We start from the raw sequence: 25,632 nt of genomic DNA, 5'->3' as shown, positions 1-25,632 counted from the left end.
AATAGATTACTGTAAAAAATAAATTCCTGGATTGAGTCTGGGAATAACCAAGAAAACTTCATGATCTTGCTATAAAATATGTGACAGAATGGCTGGGATTCTGAATGTGGATGCCCGGCAGCAGCCTCCCCAGGAGCTCGGTGTGGCCCGGTCCACGGAGGCCACGGTGACGGCCCAGGGCAGCAAGCATCCGTGTGCTGATGGAGCTTTTCAGTACCCCGGTGACGGATGCGTGGACTTACGCGGAAGACAAATTGTCAAGAGTCACACACAGACACGTACATACATGTGCACGTACATACACACAAACACACGTGTGCACACGTCCACACTCTACCACCAGGCATCTGTGTCTCTGAGCTGTCTCTCGGTGCCCCACGGGTGTCTCTGTGAGATGTCTCTGCTCCTTGGCTGCCGTTCTGCGCCCCCCTACCCCCCCCCCCAGCTGGCCTCGGGTCACGGTCAGGGTGGGCGTGCAGATCAGCCCTGCTTTGGGGAGGAACAGAGCCTGGCTGACAGTGGAGGACGGGCGGGGAGTTGTATGGTTCTGTCCTCCCTTGTTCGCTTGGAGATGTGCTGACTGCTTGCGGCCCGTCTCTCTTTCTGGGGACAGAGGAAAGGATGGTGCGTGGGAGCTGCTGCTGGGGCCACTGAGCCGGCCGCTCTGTGCCCCGGACCCTGAACTTCCTGCCGATTCTCCGACCCAGTGACTGTTCTCCAGTTTGCTCAGCTCAGGGAAGATGTAAACAGAATGGATGGTCATGCTCACTCAAATGTGGTTTCTGGATTATTCTGACCTTTTGTAGCCCATGAAGGTGTTTTCCTGGGCGAGAGTAAAAGCCCGGCCTGCTGTTCATGCTCGCCAAGGCCAGAGCTGACCCGTGAGACGCTGGGCACCTGCTAGGCCCTCTGTCCCCGCCCCTGAGCCCCTGGGGGCGTCTCTGCTGAGGACACTGGTGACGATGTTGGCCCCGTGGTCTCACTGCAGCTCGCTCAGAGCCCTGCACTGGCCCTGCTCCATTTTACATGCCCAAGGCCTTGTCTGGGCTCCTGGGAGGGAAGGTGAGGCATGGCGCCCAGTGGCTCAAGGGCCCTGTAGGGGTGGGATGCAGGGTGCCTCCCCTGTGACCAAGACAGAGCTTCTAGAAGGTACCCCTGCGTTCTCCAGGAGGGGCAGGGAGTGCTTCCTGGTGTGGGCAAAGCTCGGTCCCTGCAGGGGCCCGGGATTGGTGACATCTGTACCCACCTCCAGGGCCGAAGACCCGTTGTCTGGCCGGAGCACTGGCCGTCCACTCCACGCTGCTGGGGAATGTTCTCTGTGAACAGGAGCTGGACCCCGCTGCTCTGGCTGGCAGGAGCACCTCGGTGACCGCCTGAGAAGGGACCACGGCCCGCATACACCGTGGATACCTCTTGAGAAAAATGGTGCTCACACACGTCCACCTCCCCTCCTAGCAGACTCACGGGGCTGAACACCAGTTCACAGGCCACGGGGGAGCCCCAGGTCAGGCTCTCTCACCTAGAATCGGGTGCCAACTTTGGGCTGACAAGTGATGTCACCTAGTGTTTCAGACACACATTGAGGAGCCGCCCCCGATATTCAGTACAACTCTGGTTTTTAGCCTGTGCACAAGATAAAAAAAATAAACCTTTGGGACGCCTGGGTGGCTCAGTCATTAAGCATCTGCCTTCAGCTCAGGTCATGATCCCAGGGTCCTGGGATCAAGTCTGGAGTAGGGCTCCCCGTTCAGCGGGAAGCCTGCTTTTCCTTCTCTTTCTGCTGCGCCCCCTGCCCCCCCTCCACTCGTGCTCTCTCTCAAACAAACAAACAAATAAATAAAGCTTTATTTTTTTACTTATAAAAAAGTGGCAGAGCATCCAGAATATATAAAGAATTCCTACAACTCAATAATAAAAAGAACCAATTTAAAAGTGGGCAAAAACCTGGAGTCAGCCTTTCTCCAAAGAGGATGTACATGTAATAAGCTCATGAAAAGTTGCCCAACATAGGTCATCAGGGAAACGAAAATCAGAACCTCAGCGAGCTCTCACTGCACACTTTTTTTTTTTTTGAGATTTTTTTATTTGAGGGCGAGAGAGCTGAGCTTGCACAGCAGAGGGAAAAGCAGACTCCCTGCTGAGCGAGGAACCTGATCTGGACTCGATCCCAGGACTCCTCCCCCAGGATCCCAGGATCATGACCTGAGACTAGGGCAGGCGCCCACCACCACACACTTTCTAGCATGGCTATTAAGGCAAAGTGGACAGTGGCGCACCTGAGTGGCTCAGGCGGTTGAGCATCTGACTCTTGGTTTCGGCTCAGGTCCTGATCTCAGGGGTATGAGATCGACCCCACCTCAGGCTCTGTGCTCAGCGTGAACTCCGCTTAAGATTCTCTCTCCCTCTTCTCCTCCCTCCACTTGCGTGCAAGCTCTCTCTCTCTCTCTCTGAAATGAATAAATAAATCCTTAAAAAAAAAATGAAGTCGCAACATGTGCTCTGATATGGTTGAAGTCTGAGTGAAGGAAGGCAGACAAAGGAGCTAATGGTTCCCTTTACATGAAATGTCCAGAACAGGCCAAGCTGCGGAGACAGAAAGTAGACGAGTGGTTGCCAGGGACTGGGGAAGGGGAGTGGGGGTGCTGCTAATGGGGACAAGCTTCTTTTGGGGCCATGGCAAGTTCTCATATTAGATGACGCTGTTGGCCAATAGACGCAAACCACCGAATATAGTAATGATACTAAAAAACACGGGATTGCATGTTAAAATGGTGAATTTTGTGGTGTGTGGATTATACTGCAAGAAGACACAGAAAACGGGCCAGCCGTGTGGTTCTGTTTCCTCATCTGCTCCATGGACACAGCCTTGCCCATGCCGGACTTGCGGCGGCAGGGACAGCGAGGGGAGCCACCCCCCGGGCTGCGTGTGGGTCTCCTCTCCCCGCGTCCAGAATGAGGGCCACCCCTGTGTGCTGGACACCTCCCCCTAGCCCCTGTGGTCCCCAAGCTTCTGGAGGCTCATTCTGGGTTTTTTAAAAAGACTTTATTTGTTTGACAGAGAGAGGCACAGCGAGAGGGAACACAAGCAGGGGGAGTGGGAGAGGGAGAAGCAGGCTTCCCGCGGAGCAGGGAGCCCGATGCGGGGATCGATCCCAGGACACTGGGATCATGACCTGAGCCGAAGGCAGGCGCTTAACCGACTGACACCCAGGCGCCCTTAATTAAAAAAATATATATTTTTTATTTATTTTGAGAGAGCTAGCACACAAGTGAGAGAGCACAAGCAGGGGGAGTGGGAGAGGGAGAAGCAGGCCTCCCGCCAAGCAGGGAGCCCGATGCGGGGCTTGATCCCAGGACGTTGGGATCATGACCTGAGCCGAAGGCAGATGCTTAATGACTGAGCCACCCAGGCGCCCCTCGTTCTGTTGATAGGAAGCAGAGAGGAGGCTGGTGTCTGGGCTCATGATTCTAGTGGGGAGAGCTGGGATCTCAGTCCCGGCCGTGGAGCTGGGGGTGGCTGCCTCGGGCCCTTGCCTCACCTCCTGGCAGGGAATGGCCACGTCAGACCTGCCTGGAACTGGCAGGTTTGTTTTGTGGGTGCATTTCGTGGCCTTTCTGTGGGGAGTGTGTGCTGTAGGTATGGAAACTTCACCTGAACACTTCCCACCCTCAGCAGGTCAGGACACAGGACCGCGAAGCCGGCCCCTTTCTGAGCAGAGGAGGGGTCTTCACCCAGCTCCTGGGCTCCTGGGCACTGGGCCCCTCCTGCCAACCCCTCTCCACGGGCCAAACCCCTCCTTTGTACACTTGGCATCCGCGATTATTCTGAGCTTGTTCTGAGAACTTCGCAGGACCCGGAGACGTCAGAACCCATACAGGACCCTCGGTTGGACACAGATTGAGACAGAGATGTGGATTTTGTTTGGATAAAGGTTCCTACAAACCAACTGTAAAAGGGCACTTGGGGAAAACTGAGTATTGGCCACGTGTTGACATAAGGGAATTATTATGTGTTTTGTTGATCATGACATTCGGCCCAGTAAGAAACGTTTCATTTTTCAGCGTATGTATTGATATGTTTAGGGATGAAATGGCATGGTATGTATAATTAACCTTCAAAAATTTTAGGAAAAATTGAACCAAATGTGCCAAAATGTTCATCGTTCATAGTTTTGGATATACGGTTACTGTATTATTCTTAATAAATAAATACATAATAACTTTTTTTTTTAAGTTATCATTTAGGGGGGCGCCTGGGTGGCTCAGTCGTTAAGCGTCTGCCTTCAGCTCGGGTCATGATCCCAGAGTCCTGGGATCGAGCCCCGCATTGGGCTCCCTGCTCAACGGGAAGCCTGCTTCTCCCTCTCCCACTCCCCCTGCTTGTGTTCCTGCTCTCGCTATCTCTGTCAAATAAATACATAAAATCTTTAAAAAAAAAAAGTTATCATTTAGGGGCGCCTGGGTGGCTCAGTCAAACGTCTGCCTTCGGCTCAGGTTGTGATCCCAGGGTCCTGGGATCGAGCCCCGCATCAGGCCCCCTGCTCAGTGGGAGCCTGCTTCTCCCTCTGCCTCTCCCCCTTCTTGTGGGCTCTCGCTCGCTCGCTCTCTCTAGCTTGCTTTCTCCCAAATAAATAAAATCTTAAAAAAAAAAAAGTTATCACTTACAAGAGCACCAAAATCTGATGGTCCTAGGAATTAAACTGATAAAGACATGCAGGACTATTATAGAGAAGATCATGAAACTTATGACAGCTCATTGGTTAGGCTTTGGGACACGGAGAGACACACAGACATGGGTCAGAAAGCTTAATTATCTGTCTCTGTGTAAAAAAAATCACGACTAAACTTAGTAGCTTAAAACAACCACCATTTTTTTTTTTTTTTAATTCGAGATTCTACTCAAAACCTGCTGGTCCAGCTGGTGGGCTCCTCCCCATCCCCTCCAACCACTGTCTCTGTGTCTGTGTCTCCCCCTCTCTCCCCTGTGTGGCCTTCTTCCCACGACTCTCCCCCAATCTGCCTTCTTAAGGCTTGGGCCCAGAAGTGCCTCACCCCTTCTGATCAAAGCCACTCCCAGGGCCAGCCCAGACTCCAGGGAAGCCTGCATGGGCAAAGACATCTGCCAGAGGCCAGAGGGGGCTCATGAGCAGAGCTGGACTTGGACTGAGGCAGCAAGCGTTGAAGACACGGTCCCCTTCTAAAAGCCAGTGCCTCTGTTGCTGTGGGGCCTGCAAGCCTGAATCTGCCTAACCCAGCATACGAATGGCCCCAGGCAACTCACACAGCCTGTTTCCCCACCTGTCACAGTGCAAGATAAAGCTAACACTGACCCGGCAGGAAGAGGGCTGAGGTGTAATTTGCAAAGCGATTAATATATGACAAATACAAGGATTTGTAGAGTGATGTATAATGTTTGTGAAGAGACTGATGTGAGGTGAGGGTTGAATAAGGGGGTTCTAGCTCCTTCCTCTTCCTGGCCTCTCACTCAACCCCTCTGACGGGATCTCAGGATCCTACAGCCCCAGGAACCTGCCTGGCAGCCATGACAGTTCTCTCTGGACGTTGGAGAAACCCTGTTTGGCTCTGGGCCTTCAGCATGGAGTGTCCCCCAGCAGGGCAGGACCCCCAAATGTTGCCCAGTGAGGCTCCTCCCTCTGGGCTCCACAAAGCCCTGCCCTCAGCCAGGCAGCCAGGCAGCCGTGGAGAATCTGGAAAGGAAGCAGGCCGTGCTGACAGCCTCTGGCAAGCCACCTACTGCAAAGGGAATTTACAATGGGCCAGGAGCACCTGCTGTCTAGGGCAGCTTAGCATCTCCGGATCCGAGCGGACCTGAGCACCCTCTTCAAGAGAATGGCTGGCTTGTCCTGAGGCCCCCAGTGCCAGAGACAGACACTGGAGCAGGCTATGTGGGGGCCTCCAGGGGCCTCCAGACTGGGCTCTGCGCAGGAGGAGGTGACTCCACCAAACCCCCTGGAGAGGGAAGTTGACAGTGACCAGGGGAAGCCTCAGGAGCTGTGAGCCCTTCAAGGGGTGGACACCTGCCAACCTCCCTCCACATCAACAGGGCACAACCAGGCAAGGATGCCACCCAAATTTAGCGTGCCCCAGGAGGGAGGGAGCAGCTTTGAAAGCCAAGGGCCGCCTATGGAGTGAGGAGAGTGAGTGGGGGTGCTAGGATGGGGCAGCGGGCGGGGCTGGGGCGTTGCGAGGCAGAGGGTCTGGGGAGGGACGCTGCTGGTGAGAGGGAGTGGAGCTGTGTCCACTCTGGCCTTCCTTTGGTTGGCTCCTGAGAGCCCCCAGACACAAGGTCCTGTCCCAGACTGTGGGAGGTCCTGGCTCAGGAGTCCCAGAAGTAGGGTTCCTGGGGCCTGGGATGCCCACCCCCAGCAAGGACATAGCCAGCAGCTGGGACAGCGTCTGCCTCAGTGTGTGCTCAGCCAGAGCCCTGCCCGAGGGTGGCCCTGGGACCCCCAAGCTTCCCCAGTGGCCATTCACCTCCCCTAAGGCAAGGCAAGGAGCCTTAGGGGAGGGAAATGGGCGTGGGCGGTGGGGGGAGACCTCAGCGTGGGAGGAACAGCCTGGGACATAAAGGGCACCGTTTCCTCTCGGACCGTGGACTCCACAGCCAGCTGGTCCGCAGACTGGGGCCCCGGGGAATGCGGTCTTGCTGCCCCACCAGACTGGGCCCCAGGCCTCCCCTCCTCCGCTTCGGGTGACCCCACAGGGGTCAGCAGAGGACGCGGCGTGACATTTGCCAGGTTGCTGGCCGCTGTGCGGACGTCCCCCCACAGGCACAAGTCTCGCAGGACACAGACGCAGAACCTTTATTGCACAGCGCACGGGTGTCCGGCGCGGGGCTGGCGCGGAGGGCGCCCGGGCGCGGCGGGACGGGTCAGCGGCTCGGCCAGAGGAGCGTGAAGGCACGGCGGCTGCAGCGGAAGTCCGGCTCTGGTTGCTCGGGCTTGGGCTCCACGGAGACGAGGCGCCGGGCGCCGCGCTGGCTCAGGGGGATGCAGTCGGAGACGCGGACCTCCAGGGCCCTTCCCTGCCTGAAGCGGGGACGGGAGGGCGGTCAGGGGGCGGGGCCGGGCCGGGAGGGAGGCGGGTCAGGGGCGGGGCGGGGCGCCGGGGGCGGGGCAGAAGGCCGGTCGGGGGCGGGGCCGGGAGGGAGGCCGGTCAGGGGGCGGGGCCGGGCCGGGAGAGAGGCCGGTCAGGGGCGGGGCGGGGCGCCGGGGGCGGGGCAGAAGGCCGGTCGGGGGCGGGGCCGGGAGGGAGGCGGGTCAGGGGCGGGGCGGGGCGTCGGGGGCGGGGCAGAAGGCCGGGCGGGGCGGGGCGGGGCGGGGCCGGGAGGCAGGGAGGGCGGGCGGTCGGGGACAGCGGGGGCCCTCTGCGCGCCCCGACTCACCCCTGGCAGTACGCGGCCAGCACGCCCACCAGCTCCCCCACGCGGTTGTCCAGCGGCGGCCGGGAGCGGTGCAGACACACCACCAGGTCGTCCCGGCCCCGCGCGTGCAGCACCACCAGCTGGTCCCGCCCGCTGGTCACACTCAGCCCGGTCACCTGCGCGGCCGGGGCCGGGCTCAGGGGAGCGGCAGGCCCTCCTCCCCGCCCCCAAGATCCCGGGCCGCGGCCCGCCCCCGACAGCCTCCCGGAGCCCCCAGCCCGCCCCTCCGGGTCCCCTTTCCCCCTCTCTAGCTCCGCCCGCAAAAGGGAGGGTGGGCCGCTACGCCGCTTGAGAGAACTTGCTCCAGGACGGGACGGAATGTTCTCGATCGACGCCTCTAATCCGGCGCCACCCTCCCCTGTGGCGCTCGAGTGCCCCTTGCGTGTGCTGGTGCGGCCGGGGCGCTGAGCCGTCTGGTTTCCCTCCATTACATCTAAGCGGCCCCCCGGCGTGGCCGGCGCTCCAGATGGGCCCCCCACTCGGTTACAGGGACCCCAGGACGAGAGCGCTGCGCACTGCAACCAGTCCCACGGTCGGGCCGGACACCCCCAGGCCGCCATGTATGGGGGCAAGAGGGGCCCGTGGCTCGCCCCCCTGTCCCCCCCCCCCCCGAGCAACAGAAAGGCCCCACCATCCTGAGCTGATGCTGAGTTCTGGAAAGCTCGGGCCTTCCCAGGTAGGCGCGAGAGGAGGGGCCCTGCAGACGTCCCCACCTCCCCCGGCCCCCCCCCCCCCCCCCCCCCGGGGCTCACCGCTTCCAGGGGCACGGCCCGCATCACCCGGTACTGCCGGCCGGGGTCCAGCTTGTAGACATGCCGGTCAGTGAGCAGGAGCGCCCGGTCCCGGCTCTTGTTGAAGCGATTCACCTGCGGGACAGGCGATTTCGGGGTCACCTGTCTGGCCCCAGGGCCTCCTCTCCCTGGACCCCTTTTCTCAGGGACTGAGTTGGATCTGACCACTTCTGAAACCTCTGCCCTGGGCTGTCGATCCTCCCCTGGTCCCACACCTCACCTTCCGGACGTGACTGGAGAACAGCACAGCCCCAAAGCTGTCCTTCTCACGGAGTGCCTTCAGTCGCTCAGCGAACAGGCCCGAGGCTGTGGGGTTGTCCATGGCCTGAGGACAGATGGGGGCTGCTTGACCGCGCTGGACCAGCAGCGAGTCTGGTGAATGGGCACCCCTGTCCCTCACCTCGCGAGCCAAGCCGACTCAGGCCTTGAGCCAGCCTCCCCTGGGTTGTCTGAGGGCCCCGCGCCCAGACCGCTGCAGCCCTAGGTTCTGGTCATCCCTGAGCCCTCCATAGCTGCCCACTGTCCAGAAGCTGAGAAGGCAGGGTCCCGGGGGCCAGGGAAAACCTTGAGCCTTCGTCCACTGTAGAACGGGGCCAGGGGCATAGCTCACCATGCCCGTGCGAGGGCCAGGGTGAGCCAGGGCATGGGTGCAGGTGGGGGGGGGGGGCGCGCAGAAGAGAAGGTGCTCAGTAAAGCCCAGAGGCCAGGGGCAAGGGCAGAGGGGCATGGCCCACAGGCCGGACAAACAGCCAGGCCCTGGGAGAGGACACGTGGGGTGGACACCGGCAAGCTCTCAGCTCTGAGCCCCTCCTTGGTGCCCAGTTTTCATGGCCCCGACACTCACAGAGGACAAGTAGTCCCTGACCCAGGCCCGTCGGCAGCCCCAGTCCTGCCGTAGTTCCTGCAGGAACCCCATGGCCGCCACTTTGGCCTTGATCTGGGCCATGTCTGAAGGTGGGATGTTCTTCACCAGCTGCCGGGCCCGCCACCTAGAGGGAACCGGGTGGTCAGATGGACCCCATGCAGCCCTCACCTTCCCCACCCCGGTCCTACCCCCCTCACATCCATGCCCTCTTCTCGCTCCCTTTTCCCCACGGGAGAAGGCCAAGCCTCTCAGCCTGGCACTGGCCATCCTGATTTCGGGCTCCCTGGTCTCTGCAGGGGCCCCTCCCACTCTGAGGACAGTGCGGCCTCCTGGAGAACTCCTACTCAGCCTTCAAAGCGCTGCCCAAACGCATTGTTCCCCCCTATTCCCTGTCCCAGCCAGCCACGCTCCCCTCCAGGCCTCCAGCAAGGAGATATCAGGGCTCTCCAATGACGGTGGGGTGTGGGGACCCAGTTACTAGGCACAGCCTCTTGTTTCCCTGCCTATGAAATGGGGCTTGTGGGGTGTGGATGGCTGGTGCAGGTGTTCAGTGGGCGCTAGCCGAACGGGGAAAATCGAAGGGGCAGTGGCTGAGGGCTCGCACCTGCAGAACAGCGCCTGGCAGGTGTCCTGGAACGGCTGCAGCACCGCAGGGGGCGGCGGCCAGACGAGGTCTCGGCCGTAGTGGGGGGGCTGCCTCGCGGCCTGGAACCGCCTCTGCAGCTCTGCCAGGTGAGCGCGCACCTTGTGCCTCCGGAACCAGCGCATGACGGTGTAGATGGCCCGCAGCCGCCGGCAGCGCCGCCTGGCCAGCGTGCCGCGCCAGGCCTGGGGGGCCAGCCGGGCCTCCGTCAGTCCCGGCCAGGCCCCGCCTCCCTCCTTGTTTCCCTCCCCGCCCCCGCGGCCGGCCCGCCTCCTCCACCCTCAGCCCGGCGCTGCGCCAGGCTGACCTGCCCAAGACTCCTGGGGGCCGCCTCCACCTGGCTGCAGGTCGCTTCCCAGGCGGGCACAGGGCCCTGCTGCAGCCTCTGCCTGACTCAGGGCAGAGCTGCTCTCCCCACTCCATGTCCTTCCACCTGGCACCTGCAGATGGGGGTGCTTTCCCCTCCGCCAGGGGTAGCTGCCAACTGTCACCTGGAACCCGAGCTGGCCCAGGTCTGACCTCCAACTCGTAGACGCCCTGACATGGAAGAGTACCCCAAGAATGCAACCATTAAAACCCAGAGCGGGAGCCCTGCACGGCAGGCAGCCCAGGGGACCCACAGATGAAAGTACACTTAAGGAACCTGACTCAGACCAAGGAGAGGACAGCAGTGTGGACAGTCCTGGAGACGGTGGGGCCGCGAGGACCCAGTGTGAGCATCCCAAGTTCCATCTCTGTGACCATGGCATGGTGTCACGTTCCTAAAACCAACCCCTCCATGTTAGGGGAGTAGCAAAGCTCACAGCTAAATGCAGTGTGTCGCCATGGGTAATAGTGGGATGCTTGTGGAAATTCGAATACAGGCGGCATATTATTCAGATACGTAGATTATGTCTTGTTGGTGTTAGGTTTCTCGTCTGCTGACCTCAGCGTGTTCAGAAAAGGGAACGTACTTGTCCTTGAGACATGTGTGCTGAAATATTGAGGGGGGCCGTTACTTTAGAAAATCATATAAACGTAGGTGTATGTGGGTGTGGGGACAGACAGACACACAGAGATGGGGTGGGGAGAGCACACGATTATAGCAATTCAGGTGGATGGTAAATCATCATAGGCATCTTTTGACTTTTCAGTAGGTTTGAAATGTTAAAAATAAAAAGTTAGGGGGAGAGATGGAGGAATTCCGGTCCTTTGGGAATACTTACTAAAATGACTCTAAACAAAATGATTTGATGGGGTGCCTGCAGGGCTCAGTCAGTTAAGTGTCCGACTCTTGATTTCGGCTCAGGTCATGATCTCAGGGCCGTGAGAGTGAGCCCAAGTCAGTGCTCAGCGGAGAGTCCGCTTGGTATTCTCTCTCCCTCCCCCTCAGCCCATCCCCAGCTCACATGCTCATGGTCTCTCTCCAAAATGAATAAATCTTTTAAAAAATGATTTGCTTAAAAATAACTGGGATGGGCTGCAGGTGTCTGCACAAAACCACACACTGGTCACAGGGTGGCACAGCTGATGCTGGGGAGTAGGAGGGGGAATTATCTCTAGGTCTGATATCTTTCAGAGTCAAGAGAAGAAAAGAAGGGAAAAGATAAGGAAGGGGGATGCCTGGGGGGCTCAGTTGGTTAAGCATCTGCCTTTGGCTCAGGTTATGATCTCGGGGTCCTGGGATAGAGCCACACATCAGGCTCCCTGCTCAGCGGGGAGCCTGCTTCTCCCTCTCCCTCTGCCACTCCCCCTGCGTGTGTTCTCTCAAATAAACAAAATCTGAAAGAAAGAAAAAGAAAGAAAGAAAGAAAGAAAGAAAGAAAGAAAGAAAGAAAGAAAGAAAGAAAGAAAGAAAAGGAAAAAGAAAAAAGAAAAGAAGGAAAAGGAAGGAAGCCAGATTCCTGAAAATCATATTTTGAGCACCTGGATCCACCTGGGCCTGAAGCTGATGACCACGGACTGAGGTAAACTAACCACATCCACACCTTTTGCTTAAGTCAATTTCAGTCCTGGTCCATCTCCTGTCAGAGGAGATTCCTGTGGTGCCTGGAGGGGTGCCTGTGGGCCCCGTTGGTGCATGCACACCCCCCACTCCAGGGGGGGCACACCCCTCCCTCCCCTCCCCGCCATGGGTACACCCATCCCCCCTCCCCCTCCGCGGTGGGTAGGCATCCAGCCAGGGCGCACCTTCTGCAGCAGCAGCACGATGATGGGGATGAGGCGTGCGCGGCTCTGCTCCAGCTTGACCAGAGTCTGGGGCGAGCGGATGAAGAGCTTGGTGTGGCCGAAGGCCACGTCCCCTTGCAGCCCATGCTGCTCCAGGAGGGCACTGACGGCTGCCCTGTCAGAGCCCAGCAGGTGATTGGGCCACGTGTACTCACAGGTCATCTTGTACCTGTCACCGCAGGACAGGGCAGTGGGCACTGAGCTCTGGGTTCGACACGCCCAGCACCTGCCCACCCCGTCCCCTGGGTCACACAGCGTCTTCGCTGTCCGTGCTGCGCGGGTCTGCATCTGAGAAGCACTGGCCGGGTTTGGGACCCTCTGCCCACCCGCCCGACTCCTCACAGGATCCTGGGCCATGGGGGACAGACAGGTGGGGAGATGGAGCTCCGGGGTAGCAGGGCGCGGTACCTGAGCAGGAATCGAGGGTAGGGCTGGCGGGAAGCGAAGCCAGCCCTCCGCACCCGCACATTCTCCAGCAGCCCCAGGTACACGACCTGGTGGCGACAGTGGTCCTCGTCCAGCCTGGCAGCCATCTTGTCCTCATTGGGCTTGATGCAGCGGACATAGAAGGGCTCCTAGCACAACAGAGGACACGCAGGGACACCACCATCAGCCTCTGTGGCCGCAGGGCAGGTGTGGAGCTGTCCCTCCCTGCCGGCTGCCCAGGGAAGAGGCTCTTGCAGGGGGGAGGGGAGGCCGAGCGGCTGGGTCAGGAGGTGGTAGGGCAGCCGGGAGCCCTGCCGCCTGCAGGGGCCCCGCTGAGTCTCCAGATGTTCTGTGGTTAAGCGGGCTCTGGTGTCCCCCTGCTGCCCCCCCTCTGTCTTTGCGCCCCAAGCTCCGCAAGCAGCTAGCGCCGCCTTCCTGCCCTGTGAGCCCCGCCCAGCCCCTTCCTGCCCAAGAGGCCGGGAGGACAGGGGAAGGCTGTTCAAATCTCACATTTACTCAAGCCTCAGCCTGACCCAGGACATCTTAACTTGCACGGTGGTGGGTTCCTCCTGGCTGGGGTGGGGGTGGGGATGCAGCTCACAGCAGGCAGGAAATGAACACCACCTTCCCCCTGATGTGCAGAGGCGGTGGGGGCCCAGTTTGCCGGCCAGAACCTGGAAAGATCCGGGGTGGGGGCGGGGGCGGGGGGAGTACCTTGGAGGCCAGGTTTTCTACCAGAGCCACCATGGAGTTCTTGAAGAGCGTGCCAGCCGTCAGGGGGCGCTTGGTCACTTCTGTGATGTCCTGCTGCCCGTCCGGCCACATGGCCCGCAGGGTGGGGTCTGAGCTGTAGACACAGGCCACACAGCTAGCCGCCCTCTGGAGGGCAGCCCTCGCCCCAGCTCTGCCACTGGTAAGCTCTGTGGCCTTAGTGTTAAACCTCAGGCTGTCAGCCCATCAGACAGGTGTCAGACCCGAGTGTATGAAGGCCCTTCCGGCCTCGGGCCCCCACGCACCTGTTGTACATCAGCCGCTTGAAGTCTTGGAAGAGGTGGTCTCTGTTCTTGTCGATGAAGCCCTCCACCGAGTACCTGTGCGGCCAGGGCTGGTGAGGGGCAAGGGGCCTCGGACAGGCCCAGGAAGCCCCTCACCCCCCTCTCCTGCCTCTGTTCTCTTAGGCTAGCCTCCCTGCCTCCGCTCCCACACCCGCTTTCTTTCTCAGCACCTAAGACTCCTTCCCTCACCGGTGTCTCTGCTCATGCCCACCGCACTGGACCCCGGCTCTAGCGCATTCGTGCTGGGTGGCCTGGGACCAGGGACTTCACCTGTCTGTGCCCCAGTATACATCCCAGGCCCAGATCAGTGCCTACTGTTTCCGTCAGTGTCGGTGATGGTAGTTATACCCAGGAACTCCCGAGGCAGTGGTCTGCTCTGATTCTGTGGCACTGACAACCTCAGGTTCCTTGTCTGGCCCTTCGATGACAAAAGGCTAGGAGGCTCAGTTCCAAAATCTCCCTGCACCTGCCGCTCCCGTGCAGACTCAGGGCAAGGGGTCTGACCTCTGGCGGCACTGTCCTCCCCACTTGTCCTTGTGAAGGACACATTAGACACGTGTGCCTCCGTGAGTCACCTCAAGTCCCACTCAGGACGAAGGGAGCACAGGTCAGTTAGTAATAATGTCACGGAGATTTCTGAAGGATTCCTGAGGTTGGTCCTGAGGGTGTGCCCCCAGGATGGGCACCGTGTGCCTGGGGCTTGCTGGAAATGCAGACTGTGGCCTGTCTGCCCCCTCCGCTAACCGCACCTCCGTAATAGCGTGCCCCTCCCCCAGGCATTGCCCAAAGTGGAGCCTAGATAGGGCATTTTTGAAAGCTTCCAGAGGCTTCTACGGTGCAGCCGGGGCCGAGGGCTCTGATCTTAAAAGCGCCACTGCCTGCTTTCCACTCATCAATCTGGTGTCAGGCGCGTCTTCAGCGCGCTAAGAAGGGGAGGGCTCCTTACGTGACGTCCCCCGCATAGTGCTTGATCCGGAAGTCTCGGCCAAACTCCATGGTCTTGTCTGTAGGGCAGAGCTAGGGAATGGGGTGGCGCGCCAGGGTCACGGCACAGGGCGGAGGTCTGTGCAGGGCACAGTCCTGGAGAGGCCGGGCCACCGAGGCCGCGCCGAGACCGGCCGCGCGGTGCCTGGGAGGGGTGGGGGGTGCGGCCCCGGGACCAGCTGGGGGCGGGGCTTGGGGTGGGGGGTGCGGCCCCGGGGCCAGCTGGGGGCGGGGCTTGGGGCGCGCGCCGGGGGCCGCGGAGCACCTGGCGGCTGGCGTAGTGCGGGTGGTGGCGGTGGTGCGTGTCCAGGCTCTGCAGGAAGATGCGGTCGGTGATGGTGCCCGCGGCGCTGCAGGCCTCGTCCAGCACGGCCAGCACGCCGCGGTGGGGCCGCTCCACCAGCTCCACGATGGTGGCGTTGTTGAAGTAGTCCACCTGGGCGGGGCGTGCAGGGCGGCTCCCAGTCTGCCCGCCGGCCACCCCGCGTGCACCCCGCGGCCCTCGCGGCCCAGGCCGGCACTCACGCTCTGCCAGGCGATGCCCTCCCGCTCGTACTCCTCCTGCTCCTGCTTCAGGATGAGCTGGATGAAGAGCTGCTGCAGCTTCTCGTTGCAGTAGTTGATGCAGAACTGCTCGAAGCTGCGGGCGGGCGCAGGGGCCGCACGGTCACGCCCTGCCGCCCGGCTTGGGGGCTTGGGGGCTTGGGGGCTCAGGCTCCGTGCGGAGCGCGTGCGTCGGGGGCAGGCCCCTCCCCCCGGAGCCCGACGGCAGGGGTGATTCTCCCCCTCCAGTCCCACCGCGGGCACGCATGCTCCCCAGTGGATTTGGGGGTCGTGGCCATGGGACGTGAGCCCCCAGTTTTGCCTCCGTGGGCACCGCTGGCCGGGTGGCACAGCTGAGGCAGGCTCGGGGGCCTGAGCCCGGGGCCAGGGACTGGCCGGGACAGACGCCGGACGTCGGGCTCCCCAGGCCAGCGGAGCTCCGCGGGACCAAGGAGGCCCTGGGGGCTGGGGTCAGAGCCGGGGACGTGGTGGTCGGGCTCCCCACCTGTTGACAGGGAACACCTCAAAGCCATAGATGTCCAGCACACCGATGACCGTGTCCTTGCCGTCTCGCCGGGGGTCCCGGCCCCGGGTTTCCATGACACCGTTGATCCGGTTCACCACCCACTCAAACAGCCGCTGGTACACTGCCTGGGAAGAGGCCGGGATCCAGCTACTTCCGGCTGCCTCCATCGTCGCCTCCTCCAGGAAGGCCCCCTGGGTGTCCCCGCCTCGCTCCCCACAGCCTGCCCCCAGAGGACCTTGGCGCAGGCGTCCCGGGCATAGCTGGCCTCCGCCGCAGTGTGGCCCTTCTCAATGAGTTCCCTGCCTCCGGAGGCCACCGTACGAGACAGCAGGCAGCGCAGCACCAAGTCCCGGGGCGTGGCCGTCAGCTCGGCCACATGGTCCACCAGCAGCTCCTCAGCCACGGCCAGGTGCCCCTGCTCCGGCCCGGCCGCCTCCGTCTCCACAAACTCGATGTTTCCCTGGGGACGGGGAGCCAGGACAGTCAGGTTCCACGTCCCAGTGGAGCTTGCCTGCACACCTCTGCCCAGGGAGAAGGAAGGAAAGACAGGGCTGGGGGTGTGGCAGGGCCTGGCTCCTGCCACCGACGCAGCCCTGGATGCGGGAACTGCCCCTGGAGCGCAGCAGAGCCTTCTCCAAGGCTTCCTGCCCAGAACATCAGGTCCGTGGTCCCCTGCCGTCGCCTGCGGCTGCGATGCCCCCCCTGCTCCTCAGGCCGCCTCACAGGGAATGGAGGCCCGGACGTGCTGAGGAACTGTCCAAAGCCAGCCAGACCGCATCTGCACAATGTCAGCGCTACTGAGCCTGCCCTTCCGGGCCTGCTCTGTGCGGGCTCATCCGCTAGACAGACGCGGCATGTTACAGGCCTGACCCGCCCGTCTGGGCACACAGAGCCCCCAGCTCCGGGCCCGGCCTCCGGGAGCCATGCACTCAGCCCCTTGGAGGGCAGGATGGGCCCGCTATGTGGCTGGGCCGTCCGAGGTCAGTCTCCTTCTCCAGGGGCGGTGGCCCCGCAGCCCCCGGCCAGGCTCACCAGGTGCAGTATGGCCGCCAGGATCCGGTGCACAGAGCCCACTTCCTCAGCACTGAAGCCGATCACCCGCATGGCTTCCATCACTGCCAGGTAGTGGCTCCTCTCGTCGCTCTCCAAGGCCTGCAGGACGAGGGGCTCAGCACCCCAGGGCCACGCAGAGCCCCCGGGGTCCTCCCAGGGAGTGCCTGTTACATTGGGGCGCCAGCAATCCTGCTGAGCGCCCGCACCCAGGACCCCGGAAGGCGGAGCCCTGCCCCCACTCACACTGAGCCCTGCGCCCTGCCGAGTGAAGTTGTACACGGCCGGGTTCCTCTGCAGGTGCAGGTTCCGCAGCTCTGCGTCCTCACAGCCCCGCAGCACCTGGGGGCCCGCAGATCCCTGGCTCAGGCCCTCAGAACTGCAAAGACCCCCCAAAACATGCCGGAGGACTGACCCAGGGGAGCTTAGTGCTGGTGTGGACACCGCCTGAATCCTGGCAGACGCCATCTCACCCAGTGTAGACACCACCCTGCTGGTGACCTGGCAGATCCCCCTCCAGTGAGGGCGGGGGGCTGGGGGTGTCACGGCAGGGAGGGGGGAAAGGGACTGAGGGCGGGGCCATCGGAAGGGCTTCCTGGGTGCCCCCACACCCCTGCTTTGGTTCACCTGGTAGAAGGCATGGAAGTTCCGTTCACCCACGTGCTGCTTGAGGACTCGAGACTGTGGAGGGAGGGGCAGATGGGCCCCTGCCTGGGTTGCAGCACCACCCAGGGGACCCCACCCAGGGGAGCTACCCAGGGGACCCACCCAGAGCCCCTTGGGCGGTGCAGGCGGAGCCTGGGACCTCAGAGGAAGTGTGTCCCCGCCCCCTCCCCGGGGCCCCAAGCCTGGGAGGGTCAGCGGGAGGCCTGTGGCCTCAGGACCCACCTTCTCCAGCAGGTAGCTGTGGATGTGACCCCCGATGGGGTCCCCTTTAAAGTCGAAGTTGATGTCCATGTACTTGCCGAAGCGGCTGGAGTTGTGGTTGCGGTTGGTGCGCGCGTTCCCGAAGGCCTCCAGCACGCACGTGGACTTGAGCAACACGTCCTTGACCCTGTGCGGGGCAGAGGGGCCGGGCTGTAGGGCACAGACCTCGTCCAGGGACTGTGCCTGCCCAGCACCCCTGCCCGAGGCCTCCCATGGCGCAGGCTGCGGACCGGCTGGGAAGGCCCCCTGCCCGGTGCTGTGCCCGGTGTGGCGAGAAGGGCAGCTCCTCACCTGGGCGTGCTGCCACCTGCAGAGAGGAGCTGGAGCTGCACACGGCTCTCCACCTCCCGTGGCAGGGTGGGCAGCGGCCAGCCGCCGGTGCCCCCCGCCCCTGGAACCCCACCCTGCCCCTCCCGACGGGAAGAGCTGGGCGCTCACACAGGAAGCTGCTCCACGAGGCCCCACTGGTAACAGCCGGTGAGCAGCTGGTGAGGAGGCGGACAGGCGGGCCCTGATCCAGGTCCAGGCCCTTCCTGACCATCTGCCCAGCTTCTCCCTTCCGTGGGGTCTCCTGTGAGGGGCCCAGCCCCCGTCTGTTGGCTCCGTGCACCTTGCCTCTTCCCTCTTCCTAGTGGCGCCCTGCCCCGTGGCACGGGGCCCTGCCTCTGCTGGGTGGACGGGTTCTGGGCGGGTCACCTGGAGCCCTCCTGCAGAGGAGCCCTCTGAACTTGGCCTGAGCCAGGCTGACTTCCATCCCTTGCCCCTCCGGGCCTCAGGCCCAGGGCCGCCCCTGCGCCAGTCCGGCCTGCTCTCACCTGTCCACCTCGGCCCTCTGGCTGGGGTTGGTGACAGCGGCGATGTACTGCATGATGTGCTTGCTGGCTTCCGTCTTCCCTGCCCCACTCTCCCCTGCCGGGCAGACGGTGCTCAACCAGAAAGAGTGGCCACTCCCCTTGACCAGCCCCCTGGGCGCCCCCTCCAGTGGGGTCTGTGGAGGCTGCCCGGGCCCCCGCCACCGGACAGGTACCTGAGATGACGATGCAGGTGTCCCTGGAGCGGCGCTTCATTGCCCCGTAGGCGGCATTGGCCACAGCATAGAGGTGTGGTGGCCGCTCATAGAGCTCGCGGCCCTGGTACTTGGCGATGGCCTCAGGCCCATACAGGGGCAGCTCCTGGTAGGGGTTCACGGACACCAGCACCTCGCCGATGTAGGTGTAGATGCGGCCCTTCTGGAACCTGGCACAGGCGGGGCCAGGCCTCAGCGCTCAGGGCTGTGGGGACGCCCACCCAGGTGCTGGGGCGTTGGGCCCATGTGGGGAGCCTCGGGGGCCCTGGCCCACCCCAGGGCTGAGAGTAGGAAGGAGTGCGGGTTGACCTGACCCTTCCCAGTGCCATCTTGCTGGAATCCCACCCCCACTGCAGGGTAGTGCTAGGGCCGACGCTGCTCCCTGGGGGGGCGGGGGGGGATCCTGACAGCACAGGAATCTCCACCACCAGATTTATGAAGGGATAGGTAGAGCTAAGGGGTGGAGGTGGAGAGGAGAAAGGGGCTGGAGGCCGAGGGAGGGGCCTCGGGCTGTTTCCTGTCTTGAGGCCTGGGTGGGGACCCAGAGGCAGCAGGGGACCCGCCCAGCCCCACCCAGATGGCTGGGACTAGGAGGGGCTCAGGGAGGGGGCCTGGGGATGCCGGAGCCGTCCTCCCCCCGCACATCCTCCTGCTTCTCAACCCTTCCTTTTGGGAACTCAGGCTCCTGGACCTCTGTCTGCCCCTCTCTTGAGCTTTTGGCCAGCCAGCTCAGCTCCTGCTTTGTCTGGGACCCGCCCTTCCCTGGCAGCTTGTAGTCCGTCCCCCGTCAGTCAGGGGTTCCTCTTCCTCCGCTGCCACTTCAGACGAGGGAGTTCCCCCGGCGCGCTCCCTCCACACCTTCTCTCATCTGCCCCCCGCCTGCCCCCCTGCACGCTGTGTGGCCTGGGCTCAGTGCTTCACTGTTAAAACGGACACGGTCATGCCTGTCTCACAGGCTAGTGTAGAAGAACGACATGAAATTATGCTTAGCTTGGTGCCCCATACAAAATAGCCCATTTCCTGTCCTCTAACCTCAACAGTGTGCTCAGGGGGCCCCATCCCCTAACCCTGCACAGCAGCCGCCCTGTCCTCCCGCGGGCTGTCCAGGATGAAGCCATCCAGCTGTCCAGCTCCTGGGGGCCACCCCATCTCACCATTCCCTGGCTCCTCCAGGGCAATCAGACCCCATGTCACTTCTACCGGCCACGCCCTGTGGCACCCCATGCACCTCCCCCCCAGTGTCATCTCAGCTTGTCCACCTGCACCCCGGGACAGCGCTTGCCCCCTTCCCTGAGAGCCCCAGGGCCCAGCACGACCCCCAGCGGCAGATGGACAGTGCACCCAGTCAGGGGGACGGGCACCTGCCTGTCCCTGCTGGGCAGGAGGAGCAGAAGACACCCAGGCCATGTGGGAGGCAGGGGTCCGGGAAGCCCTCTCCAGCACTGGCTGGCCGCCCTGGCCTTGGGAGGACTGTCCTCTCGGCCCCCCCGCCAGGACCCCCTGCCGTCATTCATACAGTGGTGCGGTGGTCCAGGTGGGTGTGTGTGTAGCCCCACCTCCCGCCCCTACCCTGGGCTGATGGAGACCAGTGAGCCTGGGGGCCCGGGAGAGGACGTCAGAGCCCTGTGTCTACCTGAGCTTGAGGTTCTCCATGAAGTCCTCCATGGTCACTTGGTCCAAAAGCACAAAGTCGGGTTTGCCGCACTCCGGCCCTTCCTCGTCCATCCTGCTGTCGGGAGGCACCCAGGCCAGGTTAGCCCGGCCTTCCTGTGCACAAGGGTGGAGGGGAGGGTGCTCCGAGCAGGCTCAGCCCTCCGGGCCACCTCCGAGCTGTGCGGTGAAGTAGGAAGTGGGTTCTGGTCCCGGGGAGGGGCTGCCCTCCCCACTTGCCGCTCCCTCCCGAGGGGCTCTGACCCCGGCTTCCTGGTTCCCGCACCCAGAGGGCGGGCACGCCTGACAGTGAGCCGGGTGCTCTGGAGGGTTCCTGTTGGCTTCCTCAGTAAGCTCTGACCCTCTGTGGTCTCCGTGCCTACCCCTCACCCCAAGCAGGGGCGTCACCTGTGTGGCCTGATGCCGTCACGGCTCTATCAAACCTCTGTTAACAGCCCGAGCTGCACACTAGGTGCATCTTCGGCTAGGTACCTTGTATCTTGATTAAAAAGTGGGAAATGCTGGTGCCCAGGCCTTTGGGGCGGGGCCTCGGGTAACATTCTTCAAAATGTGCAAGACCACAGCAGGATGTAAATGACAAAACCAGCTTCACGTCACACTGCACTGCAGGGCTGGCGGTCTGGTTCCTCAGACTGAGATTCGGAGTCGGGCGGCAGGCCCAGACCTCCGCATGTTGCCCAGAAGGCTGTCCCTGAGGTCCCCGCCTGTCCCACCTGGTTCCTCACAGCACCGTTAGAAGCCGCAGACTGGCTGGCTCAGGTTTGTCTCCAGACAGCCTCCTTGACCCCATGGCATCCTCCAGGCGGGCAGTTCTCTCTCAACCCCTCCCCCACCAGCCGGGGAGGCCAGAGTATTTGCCAAAAGTGAGTCATCCACACGCTGCCTGGGGGTTTCTGTACTCAAGAGGCTCTTGTAATAATTGCCTTTCAACAAGCTCGCTTTTTAAACTGAAAAAATTGACACGCAAGTTAAGGTTTTTGTTTTACCCTTTCAAATTCATTAGGATGAATACATACCCAGTAAGATTGGGAAGTGCTTATTCAAAAGCCTCATAATCCAGGCCCGCGCCCTTGTGCACCATCCCAAGGGGCTGTTGGCCTGACCGTTCCCTCAGGATTCATTCATCCTCCCAGCTCTGGGGATCCCCTCTGCAACCCCCTCTGGGGCTGGTGCTTTTGAAGGGCTTTTCTACACCAACGCTCCGGAGAATCTGGTCCCGGGTTTTTTTTTTTTTTTTTTTAAGATTTTATTTATTTATTTGACAGAGAGAGACACAGCGAGAGAGGGAACACAAGCAGGGGGAGCGGGAGAGGGAGAAACAGGCTTCCCGCTGAGCAGGGAGCCCGATGTGGGGCTAGATCCCGGGACGCTGGGATCATGACCCGAGCCGAAGGCAGACGCTCAACGACTGAGCCACCCAGGCGCCCCTGGTCCCGGGGTTTTACTTCCTCAACCTCTCAACCCATGGGTTCCTCTAGCCCAGGGTTTAAATTAAAAGAACAACTCAGCCCGTGCTCTGAAACTGCAACTTGATAGGATTTTCACGTCACTGGATAGTTTTGGGTTTTTCCTGGTAGAAATGTCAAGACCGTTCTGAGGTTGGGGATTTGGCCCCTGGGCGGGCCTTGCTGTTGGGCTTTAGCCCCTGCCACCGTGACCTTGAGCCTAACTGTGGGGTCTGCACCTAGGACTTACGGCCCATGCCTCCTTTGTCCCAAGGCTGGGAGAACATTGCATGTCTTTTCCCTGCCTGGTCTGTCTCCCCTCCTCTTGGGTGGGACAAACCCCTTGGAGGATTTCAGTTGGGGCACCAAGCAGGAGGGCAGGGGGCTGCTGGGGACCCCACCCTGGCCCCTGCTGATGCCAAGCCCCCTCCAGTTGCCCTGCTCACTGAAGACTCAGGTCCAGCTCATCTCAGGACATGCAGAACTGCAGGTTGCTGCAGGGAAGGGCCCCACCAGGGCACCTCGGAGGCCACCTCCCGCTCTTCCCATCAGGGTATGTGTATGTGTGTTGGGGGTGCAGCTGCCATGACATCAGGAACAAACCGAATGTAAAAGTGTCCGGCTGTGCCTGGATGTGTTACTTTTCAAATGAAGCCAACCGGGCATGTACATCACTCCCACACGGACACACTTGTGTGTGCCCACGTGTGAAGGTGAGCCTCGCTCCCAAGTCTGACCTGCACTAGCGAGGAGGACAAGAGGCAGACGAGCCTGTCAGGCAGCAGAACCCATCCAGGATCCCCAGGGCAAGCTCCCGATGGCAGGTGTTGGTAGTCCATCACCTACTCGGCACTCTGCAAACACCTGGGCATCAAGCAAGGAGACACCTCGGGGCTGAAGGAGTTTGGCCGCCACTCCCTTCACGGCCAGGGCTCCTTGTATCTAGCTCACGGAAAGGAGACACAAGCCAATCGCAGCACACGCTGAAAAGACTGTTTATTAACCACCCCTTGTTTCCCGCACAGAAGGACAGAGGGGCCTGGGCCCCGACGCACAGCAAGAATCCTCGTTTCCGGAGCACTGTGGCACCCAAACCTGGGGGCAGAGAAACGTCAGTCAGATGTGCACACCAGGCCCTGAGCTGCCCACTCCCCAGCCTGGGCCCGAACCGGAAACCCCCCTCTCCTCCCTGAACGGGAGCCGGTGAGGACGCATACCTGCTTAGACAGAAGGGGGCACGAGAGCCGCTCAAACCCAGCTGCACCCTCACGGGGCATGTCCGTGTGCAGGCCACACCCCAGGGTCCACTTCCTCAGGCATGAGGAGGAGGCACGTGGAAACAGCTTGGAGGCTGGCTGTGAAATCAAGTGACGTGAGCACACAGCCAGGGACTAAACACTGGCTGCCACAGAGAGACAGAAAGGAACTAAATAAAAGGAACTGAACCCGATCGCCCTCCTGACCCCACAGTGGGCTGAGGTCTCTGTGACGGGACGTGGCAGCAGCCTGACCTTCCCAGGCCAACACACCACTGACCCAGCAGGGTCCTGGGGAAAAGGCTGCAGGTGAAATCCAAAACCACAGAGTCCACCAATGCTGGGCCCCAGGAGTCCAGGTACTAGACCACTGCTGTGCAAAAACAGTCTCATGAGCTTGAAGGCAATGAACCTCTGGGACTCAATCACCTGACTTGAGATGGGAAGGCCAGAGCAAGTCGAGGGTTTTGAAATTCTTCTGGGGGCGGGGGCTCATGGAAATGAACAGAAGACAGGCCTCTGCAGCATACTTACTGCTGCAGACCCCAATCACCCCGCAGACACGGACCAGGCCACCTCTCGGCGCTCTCCAGGCTCTGGCACCTGGGGATTCCTGCTGCTGGAACAGCGGGGGAGGGCAGACACCACGTGTCCTGTGCTGGGGCAGGGACCCAGAGCAGAGCCTGCTGGGGTGGGGGGTGCCGGTCAGAAACGGACAAGGGTCTGATGTATACCCCCCCGACAAGGTAGCCCCCCAGTTTCAGGGATGCTGGCAGGGCACGTGAGGCTCTCCGATTAGAGACAAAGTTGATTCTTCCCACAGGGTGACACAGGGGAGCCAGGGGGCACCCAGCACATGCGGTGGCCGTGCGGTCCAGGAAAGCCAGACCTCTCCCAGCAGAGAGCAGGCCTGCTCTGGAGGGGGCATTACCTTGTCCATCTGGGGCTGTTTGCTACTCCAACATCCTTGAAAAGATGGGCCGAAGTTCAGCCAACGCCTTGCTCCCAGGACTGCAGACACAGGAGCCTCAGGGAGCGGCTCCCGAGTGCAGCTCACAGGCGGGTGTGTTCAGCGTCTGCACCTGGGCTGAAGAGGCAGACCCCAAGTTTGCCAGAAGCCTCGAGCGCGACGGAGATGTGGCGGGACCGGCCACCCAGAGGAGCCAAGAGCTACGCGGCCCTGCCTCGAGCATCCTGGCCCACCCCTGACCACACCCAGCGGCGCTCAAACCCAGGCAGGGACCCAAGGGCACCCCCTCCCACCTACGCTTCCCACCCGCTTCCAGATTCCACCGCTCCGTCCAGGTCAGGAATCTGGAAAGGAGCACAGGTGGGCCTGGAGGGGCCTGGCATTCCATCGCCACCTGCGATTTTCGGGCTGGGCGACCCCGGGCCCCTGTTCTGTACTGGACCGAGACCACCTCACGGCGGTGCTCAAAGACCTGAGCTGGGCGAAGAATGAAGGTTTAGGAGGTAGGACACAAGCAGGAGCGTCTTCCCCTGCCGAGCCCTCCCCGCGCGGCAGCCCTGCTTAGAACTTCCGAGCACCTGCCAGGCGAGTACTGAGAGGAAGAAGCCGAACTCGAAGGCCTACCGAGCTTCACCCATCGGTACGTGGCACGTGGCCACCAAACCGGACACGGACGCCTGTCTGAAATTTCTATAACCTTGCTCTGGACGGAGCAGGGCAAGGCCTCAAACCGTTTCAGGATGCTCTCGCAAGCACTGCAGGAATGCACAGGGTCACCCCAGACCCGAGCACGCTGGAGGCTTGCAGCCCACATGCCCCGGGCGCACAGCGGACCCTCGGCGCCGGGGGCTGAGCGGGAAGCGGTCGCGGGGCAGATCGGGCGGCCCTAGCGAGCGGGCCGGACGGCAGCAGCGCCCTTCCGCGGTGCCCCCGCGGCCCCGACACCCCGGGGCAGAAGCCCCTCGAGCCGCAAGCCCACGGGGTCCGCGTACGCCCAGCCATTACCCAGCGCGGCCTCTCCCTGCAGTCTTCCTGGCACGGAGGCCGCCGCTCCGCTCCTCCTCCGCAGCCGCGGGCCGGGCGAGTTCCGCGAGGGCTTCCCGCGCAGCCGGGGGCCGGGCACCGCCGCGAGGGGGGCAGGCGGTCAGCGCACGCCGCGGTCGGCCGACCCCGGGTCCCCGCCCCGGCGGCAGCCGCGACCCCGTCCCTCGGAAGCTCGGCCGGAGCGCACCCGGGGGCGGGCGCCGCCTGGAGCCCCGACGACCTCGGATGGCATCGGATGCCCGCGCCGCCCCCGGACGGCATCGGATGCCCGCGCCGCCCCGAAGCGGCCTGCCGCCGGAGACGCATGGAGCCCCCACGCACACCCGCGCGCTGCGTCATCACGCAGCCCCCGGAAGCCGGCCGCGGTGACGTCACGCGGGCGCCGGGCGCGCGCGCGACCGCAGGGAGGACGCGGGCGGAAGTCCCCTAACGGCGGAGCGGGGCCGGTCGGAGAGCCGGCTGCCGCGTTCACATCGGGGCGCGCGCCGCCGGGGCCTGCGCTGCGCTGCCGTCTGCGGACCAGTGCGCGTCCCTGGCGGCCCCGCTGGCGCCCGGTGTCCCGGCTGGTTCAGGGCCCCGCCCTCCGCGGGGCTGGGTTCGTCGAGCCCCGTCGGACAGCGAGGTTGCGCTCTGCCCGCGCATCCCTTTAGCGGGTTGCCCGGGATGCGCATCACTTTCTCGTTTAATAAAGGTATCTTCTTTTCTGCCTTTGTGGAGA

The 25,632-nt window shown here is 62.2% G+C and overlaps 1 protein-coding gene and 1 non-coding gene across 7 annotated transcripts; both read right to left on the bottom strand.

Moving 5' to 3' along the window:
* Positions 1 to 5,050: 5,050 nt before the first annotated feature.
* Positions 5,051 to 25,298, bottom strand: MYO1G (myosin IG). Of its 6 annotated transcripts, none has more exons than XM_064575521.1 (26): positions 24,876 to 25,295; positions 23,832 to 23,987; positions 23,330 to 23,583; positions 22,862 to 22,999; positions 20,162 to 22,739; positions 18,490 to 18,698; positions 18,278 to 18,371; positions 17,424 to 17,589; positions 17,163 to 17,216; positions 16,782 to 16,877; positions 16,518 to 16,637; positions 15,721 to 15,945; positions 15,465 to 15,610; positions 14,942 to 15,056; positions 14,682 to 14,852; positions 14,379 to 14,449; positions 13,394 to 13,468; positions 13,092 to 13,224; positions 12,360 to 12,526; positions 11,913 to 12,120; positions 9,705 to 9,928; positions 9,080 to 9,224; positions 8,456 to 8,560; positions 8,197 to 8,310; positions 7,406 to 7,560; positions 5,051 to 7,049 (listed from the first exon to the last, which is right to left on the bottom strand). In XM_064575521.1, the coding sequence occupies exons 5-26, from the start codon at positions 20,251 to 20,253 to the stop codon at positions 6,893 to 6,895; spliced, it is 3,042 nt and encodes a 1,013-aa protein (XP_064431591.1). In that variant the 5' UTR covers positions 20,254 to 22,739; positions 22,862 to 22,999; positions 23,330 to 23,583; positions 23,832 to 23,987; positions 24,876 to 25,295; the 3' UTR covers positions 5,051 to 6,892. The 6 variants fall into 6 exon arrangements, with proteins under 6 accessions (XP_064431591.1, XP_064431592.1, XP_064431590.1 ...); XM_064575522.1 differs by having other exon boundaries at positions 22,862 to 23,046; positions 23,435 to 23,583; XM_064575520.1 differs by having other exon boundaries at positions 23,435 to 23,586; positions 24,876 to 25,294.
* Positions 24,546 to 24,677, bottom strand: LOC123836196 (small nucleolar RNA SNORA9). The gene has a single exon (XR_006788894.1). It is a non-coding gene; the product is annotated as a small nucleolar RNA SNORA9 (small nucleolar RNA).
* Positions 25,299 to 25,632: the final 334 nt, after the last annotated feature.

This window comes from Mirounga angustirostris, unplaced genomic scaffold (assembly GCF_029215605.1).
Source record: "Mirounga angustirostris isolate CCGP_5_RB_7025 unplaced genomic scaffold, mMirAng1.0.hap1 SCAF_12, whole genome shotgun sequence".
Classification (NCBI taxonomy): domain Eukaryota; kingdom Metazoa; phylum Chordata; class Mammalia; order Carnivora; family Phocidae; genus Mirounga; species Mirounga angustirostris.
The sequence above is the reverse complement of the archived record's forward strand: the minus strand, read 5'-3'. Positions and strand labels throughout refer to the sequence as shown.

What these genes read in the sequence shown, in the direction of transcription:
- MYO1G (XM_064575523.1), bottom strand. Translation starts at nt 20,253, where the DNA reads ATGGACGAGGAAGGGCCGGAGTGCGGCAAACCCGACTTTGTGCTTTTG. An exon ending in CACTATGCGGGGGACGTCAC is followed by an intron (nt 13,469 to 14,378) that starts GTAAGGAGCCCT and finishes CTGGCCGCACAG; the next exon opens with GTACTCGGTGGAGGGCTTCA. An exon ending in TGCCAGGCGCTGTTCTGCAG is followed by an intron (nt 9,225 to 9,704) that starts GTGCGAGCCCTC and finishes GGTTCCCTCTAG; the next exon opens with GTGGCGGGCCCGGCAGCTGG.